General features: G+C 41.6%; 1 protein-coding gene across 1 annotated transcript in view; it reads left to right on the forward strand.

Annotated features, from left to right (window-relative positions):
* COL4A2 (collagen type IV alpha 2 chain) overlaps positions 1-12,521 on the forward strand; it is a 229,927-nt gene that overhangs the window by 173,596 nt on the left and 43,810 nt on the right. Inside the window, exons 31-33 of the mRNA XM_039326369.1 lie at positions 2,008-2,178; positions 2,535-2,678; positions 10,743-10,868. Coding sequence (XP_039182303.1) covers positions 2,008-2,178; positions 2,535-2,678; positions 10,743-10,868 — 441 coding nt within the window. The remainder of the gene's footprint in view (positions 1-2,007; positions 2,179-2,534; positions 2,679-10,742; positions 10,869-12,521) is intronic.

A 12,521-nucleotide genomic window follows, 5' to 3' on the forward strand; every position in this document is an offset into this window, starting at 1 on the left:
AGCTTTGTAGTTAAGAAGTGATATTGTCTTCGGATGTCTCTTACTCTCTTGGGGATCTGCTTTAACACCACAATTTCTTTATTCTTGTATTGTAATGGCTCATCTCTAACTTTTCTCAGTATTTCATCTCTTGTTGTTTTCTTTATGAATCTTACATGAACTTCTTTGGGTAGTTTGTATTTCCTTGCGTAGCTTGAATTCATTCAAAATATTTCATCTATCTCCATTTGCATCTCTGCTCTGTCTGCTTTCAAAGCCTCTGCCAGAAGCTCAATGATCACAACTGCTATATTTTCTTCTCTATCTTCAGGGATATTTTGAAATCTCAAATAGTGTTCGGCCTTCTCCATTTCTAAGATCGCCACTGCCTCTTCTAGGTTTTGATTTGCTTGTTCTAATTTTTCATTTTCTTGTATTAGTACTTCCATTTTTTGTCAATATCATCTGATTTATTTTCCATTTTCTGAATTCTTTGTTCATTTTTAACAATCATTTGCTGGTGGACTTCAAATTGTGTCTTTATATCCAACATTTGTTCGTTTAATTTATCAAAATTACTTTTTGTCTCTTCATGGTTTCTCTGCCTTGAATCTTGAATTAATTTTAATGTGGTTTGCATCTCAGTTTGAGCAGTGCTTATTTTCTCACGCTGCAACATTGTTTCAATAGATCCCTGGCTTGTTGGGCTAGATGTTCTAATAGAAGATGCAGAGGAAATTTTTTTCATAAGTCTGGTGAGATTTGATGCACTCATTTTTGAGCCTATCTTAGGCTAAATCCAAACCTTGAAAAGAGCCAACTACTTTAGGCTAGATCCAAATTCTCAAGGAGAAAAAAAACAAGATAAAAAAAGAAAAAAGGGGGGGAAAGCCAACTATCTTAGGTTAAAATCCAACCATAAAATCAAGCAAACTACTTTAGACTAAATCCAAATCCTCCAGTCAAATCACAAATGTAAACTTCCGCTGTCTCCAAATAATTCCTGTTTTGGTAATATTCAGAGTCAACAGATATAATTGTAGAGAGACTTTTCTCATGCAAAATCACATAAAGACACTTCGTTTACACCAGGTGTTGTTTCAAGGTCAAACACTTTTCAAATTCTTTTATTATTTGGTATTACTGTAGTATCTCCTTTTTCCATTAGATGTCCTCATGCACTGTCCTCATACACTGTATTATCTATCTCTGGTTTTAAAAGATTGTTACAAAGTTTTCTTTCAAAGTTCTTTGAAAGTTATTTACCCTAGCAATTGAATCTAAAAAATTTTCCCATGTCTTGTAGGTTAGGCAGTCTTTCTTTAAATCAATCTAAGTTCCATTTTTAAGAATTCTTTTATATTTCTTAAATTTCTTCCCCCTCTTGTAATTGCGCACCGCTTTTAACTCTCTTCTCCCCTAGTCCTTCTGGGGTCTTTACATCTTAGATTTTTCCCAATCAGGGAATCAGCATTTCTGAGCCCATAAGGAGTAAAAAAAAAACCAGGGTCACCCAGTTTCAGCACGCTGTTGCCAATCAGCTGTTTGGTGGAGCACCTCGCTTTTTTTCCAGCTGACGATGACTTGGGTTGTCTGTGCTTATCAGGCAGTTTTCTTCTGTCCTTTAGAAAGGTTTCTTCAGTCCGTCTGGACCGACCCCGTCTGATCCAGACTCCCGAAGCTTCCCTCCTTCTTCATTGCCCTTCCAGGGCAACCTTCCGGCCCCTTGTGGTCGCCAGACCAAACAAAATCGGGCTGAGAAGCCGGAGCCTCCGTTTCTTCCACCCATCCTGTCAAAGCATCAGACTGGAAGTCTCACCATCTGCTTACTAAACAGCACCCGATCCCTAATAAAAAAAAGTTTTTAGGTTTAATTTATAATGTCAATTATTGGGAAATACTTCCTTTGTTTATTTTTCAGACAAATGAGTTCTTAGTATTGTCTTTTGTGTACCTATACAAATGGTGTACAATAACTGCTCTCTGCTGTCTATATTTTAATCAAAACCTCTCTTTGATTTTTTATAGGATTACCTGGTGTCAGAGGGGAACCCGGGGAGCCAGGGAAAGTGGGTCCTATAGGCATGAAAGGTCTGCCAGGGGACAAAGGTGAACTAGGCTTCATTGGAACCAAAGGAAAGGCTGGGGAAACTGGTCTCCCTGGCATTGTCGGAATGCCTGGTTTTCCAGGTCTTAAAGGTAAAAACAACTCCAACATAAAATCTCTATTCAGGATTACAACCCAGTCCTTTTTCAGTCACCATCAACTTTTGCAAGGCTCTAATGAATTATTTTCACTTATTGTAAAGCCCCTTTGTAAAACTAAAAAGGGTGGATGTGTTACTTAACAGGTCATAAATATAGTAAAAGTAGCAATAAAAGTAATTGCATGACAAAATATCGTATAAAATGAACTACCTCTTTATGTATTTCAGCTGCTTTGACATTCGTAGGTTTAAATTCTGCAAATGCTTCTTCTCAAACTGCAAAAAAAATGTACTTTAGATTTCCATTGAAGGCACAGCTCTAAATATGTTTTGCAATTTCCATTCAAGGTGCTAAAGGATCCTCTGGCATTGGAGGTTTCAAAGGTGCTATGGGGTTCAAAGGATGGCCAGGACAGAAGGGAATCCAGGGAGACAAAGGCCTCGCTGGAAAGCAAGGTGCTAAAGGACCACCTGGGGAATTCGGATTAAAAGGTATTCTCTTCAGTGTTATGAGGCATTCACATTATTCAGTATGCATAGATACGTTCAAGTACAACTGCAAATAGGCTTTAAGAAAGCTTTTGTTTAACTGAAAATTCTTTTTATAAAAAAACATTGTAGTGTGATCCTAAGTATATTGATTTAGAATCAAATTCTATAAATTCAGTTGGGTTTACTCTGAGTAAATATCTTTAGGAATGCTAGCTTTAATTTTACCACATACAAATTTCAAACAGTATCTTTTTGCTTTGCCTTTATCTTCTATGTAAGGCAAATGAAGAACAGCTGCCAAGTTCAACAGTATGTATTTTGCTCTTCTTTAACAGAAGAATCAGAAAAGGGTTGTAAATATATGTTTTGGTTTTTAAATAAAAAACCTCTTCCAGGATTCCAGTTGAAAAAGAACAATGGGTACATTATCACTAATAGTCATTTTATTTTGGTCATTCACGAGCAAAACAAAAGAGTCACAACTGATTACAGCAAAACAAGCTATAAAATAACAATATAAAATTGTAAATTAAAATTTAGGAATTTGGAGCATAAAATTAATATAGTAAAGTATGTTTCAATTTATTTAAGATAACTAAACCATTGTTTAGAACAGGGATGTCAAACTCAATTTCATTGAGGGCCACATTAGCATTGCAGTTGCCCTCAGGGGGCCGGATGGGTGTTGCCAGGGTGGGTACAGCCTACTGGATGGACATGGATGGAGTGGATGTGGTCTACTGGGTGGTCGTGGCCAGCTCTACATCATTTGCATCAAAGGTGGCTGTGAAGGAGTGGGACAGATATGAGGGTCTCTGGCAGAAGGGGTGGGACCAAGGCACGTGCCAAGGCATGGTCCACTGGAGGAGCCTCACTGTTCCTCTCAGACCATGTGGGAGGGGCTGGATGGTGGTGCGGGCTGCCCGGAGCCCTGGGCAGCAGAGATCAAATGCCCAGCCTGGCCCTAGAGTAGCTTCAGCACCAAGCCCAGCCCCACTTCCCCAAAGGGGCGCCCAGCTGCACTTACCTCCTCCTCAAGGCTGCTGCTGCTGTGCTTTCTCTCCTTAGCCAGGTTGCTCATGATTGGTATGAGGGTAAAGTCAGAGGGAAGCCCATTCCCTCTCCATGGGAGTAGACCCAGCTTTGTATCCAAAGCTTCCTTAGCAATAGGATCAGAGACCCCCAGGATAGGCCAAGAGGAGGGGGCAAGGGGGTGGTGAAAGGGCAGCAGGACAGGAACTAAGGTAGGACTTCCCTCAAACCCTCCCTCTCCTTTCCTTCTTCCTTCCTTCTTGCCTAAGTACAGAGTGGTGGAAAAATATTTGAGATGAGGGAAGAAGAAAAATAGTCAAGAAACACAGCTGGGGAGGTGTCACCCTTCGTGAGGGATGAAGAAATGCACAATCGCCTGGAATGGCCAGCACGATGGTACATTGCTTCATTCCTCACAAAGGTGACACCTCCCCAGGGGATGGGGGTGACATGGCAGGGGCTGGTTCCTCGCTGTTTCCAGATGGCCTTGTGGAACTAAGACTGAATGTGTTTCAGCATAGATGGCCACCATAAAATTGTACATTGGCTCCCAGACAGCCTGGGCCAAGACCAAGGCAATGGGACCCATTCCCTCACTGTTTCCAGGATAGCTTCGCAGGCCACATGAAACCACTTCCTGGGCTGAATCCGGCCCCCAGGCCTTGTGTTTGACATGTCTGGTTTAGAATAACAGAATAGTAAAATTACCAATTAGAAATGCATGAAGCATTACATTGCTGAAACTATGGAAAAGTTATAATTTGTAAACTACTAAAAGTCTCATATTTATTTGTCTGTTTGCAACCTTCAGTTGTACAAAATATCATAGGGCAACAATTTCTGAACAAAGGTACTTCACATTGACTAACTTACAGAATCCAAGGCCCTGCTACTCCTGTAGGAATGAAATTTGAAAACGTTGTGACCGCTTCTGCATTGCCACACTGCTGCTTCAAAACGGCCATGCTGCCATGGTTAACCATGGTCACATGATCATCATTTCCAATACTCAAATCAATGTGCAAGCTGGCAGGAAATATAAACTTGATAATAATTGCCAACAATGTGCTTGTGGGAAGCTGGCAGGAACCTCCTCAATGGGGAAGTTGGCAGGGAAGGTCTCAAATTGCTTAGGAAAGTCTCTCTGATCCACACAAACTCTTCAGCCCCACTGCATTTGCACCATACAGAGTACTTGTGCACTCCCACACACCCTTCCAGGCCCACACTGTACCTCTTGCAGACACCCATACACTCTTTCCAACCCACACCTCATTCATCCTTGCATGCTCTTCCCAAGCCATACTGAACATCCTTCCTAACCTATACAACACCTGTCATGCACTCCCACGCTCACCTGCGCAGCCTTCACAACCCAGGCCATACCCATGCCCATTGCAACCCAGACAGTACCTCTCATGCACCCCCCTGCACCCTTCCCAACCCATGCCAAGCCCTGTGTACTCTCCCAGACTTGCACTGCACTTCTTGCACAATCACCATGCACCTCTCCCAACTGGTACTGCACCACCACCTACCCTCCCTAACCCATTTGACGCCTCTTGTGGAACACCAACTTCATGAATCTGAGTGCCTTCCGTGACACATGTGGCTCTTCCTGCATCCCCATGTACCCTTCCCAACCTACACTATATGTATATGGGTACATGAGAGACTCCATTGTTCATGTGAGAGAGGGGTGCGTGAGAGGTGCCATAAGGAGAAGGGAGGGTGTAGTGAGGTCTGTGAGAAGTGCAATACAAATTGGGGAAGTTACACAGGGGTGCAAGGGTACAAAGGAGACAGGGGAGGGTCAGGAGCATGGAGTTTTGTGTATGTTAGATGAGGAAATATATGTCATGCTTGTCCCGCCTCAGACATTTAGGAAAGAAAGACTCTTGACTCCATTTTTTGAAGTGAACGTTTCTTTTATTAAAATCAAGCAATTACAGCAAAAGTAAAGCTGGATCTGAAAATTTCTGTGTAAAGTTTGCAAATTTCCCCTTCCTCTGGCCCTCCCCCCTTTAGCAGTCTATCAATATCTTTTTGATGTTTGATGTTTCAAGAATTTTTTGAAGGTTGGTGCCTCTCTGGTGTAGTTTCACATACTGTTCTCAGGCTTCGTCCTTGATCGGCCAGGTTAGTCAGGATCGACACCTGTGGTTCCTGTCACCCTGACATTCCCCTCCCTTTCCTTGCACATTCCCATGTGGAACTCTTACTTCCCCAATTGCCTCCCCCTCCCTTGCATTGTATGGCAGGATGCCAGTGAAGATGGCAGGCCTGACAATATCTCTGAAATGGCCCCACAAGTCAGAGGTTGTTTAATGAATATTATATCTTTTTTAACATGTAGTCATATAATGTGTAAGTAAAGATAATACATAAGGAATTATTATGTCACCAATTATAGTGAATATTTATCTACATTGTTAAATAACTTAGGCAAGTTATAAAATTAAGATTTTTAGTTGAAGTTTGAATAAAAAAGTGAATAAAATTCAGTTGACAGTAAGGACATAAAACACTGATAAAAAGAAGAAACTAAATGGATAGCTGCATTCTAATTCCAAATAGAAAATATCTAATAGAGGTTTGAGGAAAAATTATGTGTATTGTACAAAATATGGCTATAATCATCAAAGCAGAATCAGATTGGTCTGACAGTAGCAACTTGAAACAGAAGGAATCAGAGCAACTAGAATCTTTGGCGATGAGTGGAAAGAAAAAGTAATTCCTGATGAGCATCAGCATGGAGGGAGCAGAACACTGTAACAGCTTTTATTGTTCCAATTATTCCTCCAACACTGGCAATCTTCAAAAGGGGTGTTTTGATATCTCCCTTCAATAATTGCTGTTGGGATGTCATTGAATCTAGCCAAAGAGAAAACCCTTCTGAATTGGGGGGAGGGCATGTGGTTCGTTGTGCAACTAAAGTTTCTGGCTAGCTGAACTAAAAATTCAGAGTGGCTCAGAAAGATGTTTCTGGGTAAGACTGACAAATCTGATTGCAGCTTGAAGCACCACGTTTGGAACTCAGTGGGATATCTGGAAGATAGGCCTCAAGACTAAAACATACGGAGAACGGCTACAGTACTTGGGTTTGGCTAGTCTAAAGAAAAGAAGAAATAGGGGAGACATAATAGCAGTGTTCCAATATCTGAGGGGCTGCCACAAGGCAGGGGGGATCAGATTGTTCACCAGAGCACCAGAGGGAAGGACAAGAAACAATGGTTGGAAACTGATCAAAGAGAGAAACAATCTGGAATTAAGGAGAAACTTCCTGACAGTGAGGACAATCATCCAGTGGAACAACTTACTCCCAGAAATTGTAGGTGCTGCATCACTGAAGATTTTTAAGAGGAGACTGGACATTCATCTGTCTGAATAATCCAGCAGGGGGCTGGATTAGAAGACCTCCAAGGTCCCTTCTAGCTCTATTCTATTCTAAGACAATACTGTATATTGAACTCTTTCAAGGGGATGAAATGACTTGTAAGGACCCAACTGAACTCCAAAGAGGAGCTGAACTTGGATCTTGATCAAGAAGACTTTGAGCACTGTTGGTTTATTCTGGGCTCTTTTGGAGAAATAGGAAGATTGTAGAGCCAAATATATTTTCTGTGTGTTTAAGCCAGTGTTTCTCAACCTTGACAATTTTAAGGCATGTGGACTTTAACTCCCAGAATTCCACAGCCAGCAATGTTGAAAGTGAAGTCCACATGCCTTAAAATTGTCAAGGTTTAGAAACACTGGTTTAAGCTGATATAGTTGGCATGGGATTTGGTTTAGCCCATGGTGTAGAAAACAATTCTTAAATATTTGAAAGTCTTAACTTGTTCTATTAGATTATTATAATTTGTCCATATAGCCAGGTGCACATAGTTCAGTGAAATCAAAAAAGTGAGGGACAAGTGTAAGGGTTGTTCCTGGACCAGAATACTGGTACTTTGGATCATAAGAGTTTACTCTGTCCTCCTGCATATGAACAGTCTGAATATACTTCAGTTCATACCAAATTAGAGTACGGTTGTCATTTAAGTGGGATGCAATACAAGGGAGTGGGGTAGCTTTAGTAGTCAGCCCCAAATGTGTTGAGCCTTCAGCAGTATTGGGGCAAATGTCTGAGTGTAAACAAGTATAAAATGGAGCAGGAAGTTCTGGTTTTCAGAACTGGTTTTCAGCATTGGTTTTCTGCTACCCCTAACATCCTTATAAAGCTGGAGCTTACTGCTGTCAGATAGAAGTCTTTATGTGACCAGCTTCTCTTATTCAAGATATACTTGCCAGGAGTCAGACAATTTAGCTCATCAATCTTGTTATTAGCTGTCAGCAATTGGTCATGAATTGAGATTACAGTCTGAGCTGTTAACAAATACCGTGTTTCCCCAAAAGTAAGACACTGTCTTACTTTCTTTTGGGCTCTGAAGTAAGCACAGTGTTTTACTTTCAGGGAGGACTTACTTTTTGCTGGTACCGACATCAGTAGGCCGTGAGCATGTGGGGGTGGGGCGGGGCCTGTGCATGGGGTGGAGAAGCAACACAGTGACGAGAGCGTGGTGGTGGACCAGTTGCTTCCCTCCCCCTGTCAGACACCTGCCGAAACTGCACAGAGTAAGGTTGCTGCGCTCACCCCTGCCCAAATGCCCTCGCCTCTCCCAAACATTTTTTACTAACCTGCCTTTCTTTTTCTCCATTCGCTTCTCAGCCTTCGCGGTATGTTTGTGGGACAAAAAAAAAAGTTCAATCAGACTTTCTAACTTCTCATGAGATCTCAAGAAGTTAGAAAGTCTGATTGAACTTTTTTTTTTTACTGGTAGTCCTACAAACACGCGGCGAAGGCTGAGAAGCAAACGAAGAAACAGAATGCAGCTGAGACGCAGGTTAGTAAAAAAATGCTTTTGGGAGGCGAGGGCATCTGAATGGGGATGGGCGTGGCCACCTTATCCTGCACGGTGGCGGGATGCTGAAGTGGGCAGTCGGGCCATTGGCAAGAGCAACGCGGCTCAGGGAAAGCAGCCTCAGAACAAGTGGGGCAGGTAAGTAAAGAAATCCTCGCTCCCCCCAGGAATTGCCTTTCTTTCCTTACCTGACTCCCAGCCCCATGTCATTTCTCCTTCACGATCCGCCATTGCCACGTCAATTCCAACTTCTCACAAAAAAAAAACTCACGAAGTTGGAATTGATTGATTTACCTTTTTTCCCCAAAAAAACTTCCCTTGTTTCCCTGCACGCAGCCACTGGGGATTGCAAAGGAGAAATGGCATGGGGCTGGGAGTCAGGTAAGGAAAGAAAGGCAATTTCTGGGGGGAGCAAGGATTTCTTTCCTTACCTGCCCCACTTGTTCTGAGGCCGCTTTCCTTGAGCCACATTGCTCTTGCCAATGGCCCAACTGCCCACTTCAGCATCCTCTCTCCCTGAGCCTCTGGTGCTCCACCTGCTGCTTTGGTGACTCTGTAGGCAGAGCTGCAAAGTTCTCTTCTCTCCCCCCTCAACAGCCCCACTTGTTCCATGGCCGCTTTCAGCCAAGCCGCATTGCAGCAGCATTGAGCACGATGTGCGAGGTGGCAAATAGCCACGTTGCACCGAAACTGGCCATTTGCTGCCTCCTGCCCAATGCTGCTGCCATGAGGCCGCAGAAAAAGCCGGGCAGTGGTAGGGAACTGGTATAATGGCAGGTGGCTCAGAAGGGGAAAGAATCCACCAGGCCTTATGGCAGCGGCATTGGGTGCGACACGCAAGGTGGCAAACGGCCGCAGCTGGCGGCAAATGGCCATGTCGCACTGAAAATGACCATTTGCCACCTCCTGCCCAATGCTGCTGCCATGAGACTGCAGAAAAAGCTGGGCGGTGCTAAGGTACCGTGGGTTAGATCCCCTCCCCCATCAGCTTCGCCTTGTCACAGGCAGGCCGTCCGTGCAGGCCCTTAAGTAGGGCTTACTTTGGGGGGGAGAGCTTATATTAGGCCCACCCCCTGAAAATCAGCTGGGGCTTACTTTCGGGGCAGGTTTACTTTCAGGGAAACACAGTAGTTCTTAGATAGCAGCTCCACATCAATTTCCCTGAAGGAGATATAATATACTTTTCCCTCCCTGGTCTCAAATTGCCCTCTTTACTCAAAGAATGTAAATTCCTTGCTTTCGTAGTCTAACAAGGTACTGGATGCAAAACATAAGAATTTGATTCACCGACAGAGGCATTGATGGGTAGAAAATTATCCAGGGTAGGTTGGTTGAGGTCAGTGTTCTTTCTTAGTTCAGAGTATTTTCAATGATGTTTTTGGGAGTTTCCATGTGCCAGCATTCTTTTTAACTCTGTTATTGCTTTCTCAAAGAAATCTGTTGTTAGACCTGTTTCCTGTCTTGTCTGACAGCTGCTGGCAGGGAAGTATAGATTCGAACAGTAATTAGCCAATGCTTATCTTCTGCAGTGAATTAAATAGAAATATCTGAAGGAATTACCAGAGCTCTTCGGACTATATATTGCCACTTTGCTATCTTCCTATCACTAATTCAACTGGAGATGCAGAATGTAATCTCTGTAATCATATTTTCTATATCCTTTTTTAATACCTACTTTTCCTGGAAGAAAATACAGGGGTCTTCTACTTACTGTTCAAATCAAATAGAATTTATTTTCAAACAAAGGAAATTAACAGGACAATTTGGAAGAGTGTTTAAACACTACTATTAAAAGTCTGCAAGAAGAGGGACAAAGCATTTTTTCATTTCTACTATTTCCTCTTAAACGTGTTGCTTTATATGATAAGAATATTACCATAGCATGCATTTTTATCTCTAGATAGCTAAAGTCTAAATTTAGAGGAAAAAGTATAGGTTAGTGACAAACCATATGTTTTGCATGAGAAAGATGACAGGTTTTAATGTCTGACATTTCCAGATAGGTCTGAGAAAAACCTTTGGCAGTGAAATTGCTAAAAAAAGGAAAATAAAGCAAGGCACAAATTCAATTTAATGTAGGGCAACTTGTATGCTTCCAATACATGCTTGATTAGGATTCTTATCTTGAAAGGTGAACGTGGAATTCGTGGTCTACCAGGAGCACCTCCTAAAATCATATCAAGCATAATGCTGGAAGTGAAAGGTGAAAAGGGAGATAAAGGATTGTTTGGTGCTAAAGGGACTATCGGTTTAAAAGGTAAAGAACCACTATGTATCATAAATACAATATATTAAAAGTTTTGTTGTACCCTTCAGCATGCACCAAGTTCTGATTTTGGTACAGTGAGGGAATGCAAACTTCCTTCTATATGAACTTCCTGAAGACATATCACATCTGCATCCAATTTCCTTAATTTGTTAAACGTTTGTGCTCTTTTTCTTGGTATATTTAGTCCATTAATGTTTACAGAGAAGAGCTTAATTGCGTCTCCCATTTTTTTACTTGATCTATTTTTTTATGCTTCTTGTCTCTATTACTCTTCCTTTTGCTCCTTCTCTTTCTAACCTTTCTCTTTCTTGTATCTTTTGTATTTCTCTCTTTCGTTCACTTCCTCTAATAAATCTTCATAGAATTGACTTTTACTCTCCGATTCTTCCCTACTTTGCAAGCTTCCTTCTCATCAGATTGTAAATTCCTCCTTGTATGAAGAAAAAGCATTCCCCACCCCACTCCATCAGTCTGGCCTAACTGAAACAACTCATTGCCTCTTACTTTTATTCAATTTTCCTCTTCCCTGAATTATGGATGGCTTTAAATACATAAATAACAAAAGGAATAGATTCCTAGTGAACTGTGGATGATACAGCTGTAATGGTCTCAGACTAATAAAAACTGAGGGTCCTACATTATCAAGGTTCTGGTCTGGTCAAAGATCACAAAAATGCCAATTGCAGATTACTCGGAGTATAAGACACAGAGTAATGCTGCTGATGTTAACAGTCTTTCGGCCTTTCTGAAACCTCAGATGTCTGCATAGCTGGGAAATTGGAGAACCATCCTATTAGTCTGAACTCTATATATTCAAGCTGAGAAGGCAGGAAAAAATGGCTTCTCCTGAACTGGGGTAGTTTGGGGTTCATTATACTCTGAATCTTCTTCACAGCCTTGTTAGATTCCTGACATAAGGTTGCGACCATCATAGTTTATCTTGGAGGAATTTTATGAGAGGGCTTAAGGAAGTACACAAAAGTAGCATTGCTCTTCAGAGATCCAGTACTCAAGGAAAATGTCCACCTGTGGTTCACAATTTCCTCATTATTCTGGGCTGATTTCAAGCGATAAATCCAGACGAGGTTGTGCTTTAGTAAATCTGGATAGCATCTACAGCCAGGAACCAATTGATCCCATTCAAGGAAAAGAAGTGCATTCTAATTAATAATTAATTAATTAATTAATTACTTTTTAATCAAAGGTTCTGGTATGCAATTCAGAGCAGCACAAAAGAGACATCCATGAATATAATAACCATATTGTGTTACAACAATAGCAAAACATAATTAAAAAACAAAAAAAATCTATTTGAAATGTTTACCATAAAGTCAATACTAGGCATCAGATGTCTAAAAAGAAAGATTTCAATGCCTGTCTGAATGCCAGAAGTGACAAGGTCAGATGCCTCTCCGGTAGTAGCATATTCCACATTGGGTCAATCATTGAGAAGGTCCGCTTTCTGATCCTCTTGTCTTTCACCAAGGATGGATCTTAAGCAAGTCCTTTGGGTTGCCCTCACAGGATAGGTACAATAATGTTAGCCACAGTGGTCTTAAGCCGCTATTGAATGTGCCAATTTAGAAGCAACACCTTTCGGATAGAGCAACTACTGATGCCAAGCAGAAATTAACATTTACA

Source organism: Crotalus tigris, unplaced genomic scaffold (assembly GCF_016545835.1).
Source record: "Crotalus tigris isolate CLP2741 ecotype Arizona unplaced genomic scaffold, ASM1654583v1 scf7180000024340.7048381, whole genome shotgun sequence".
Lineage (NCBI taxonomy): Eukaryota > Metazoa > Chordata > Lepidosauria > Squamata > Viperidae > Crotalus > Crotalus tigris.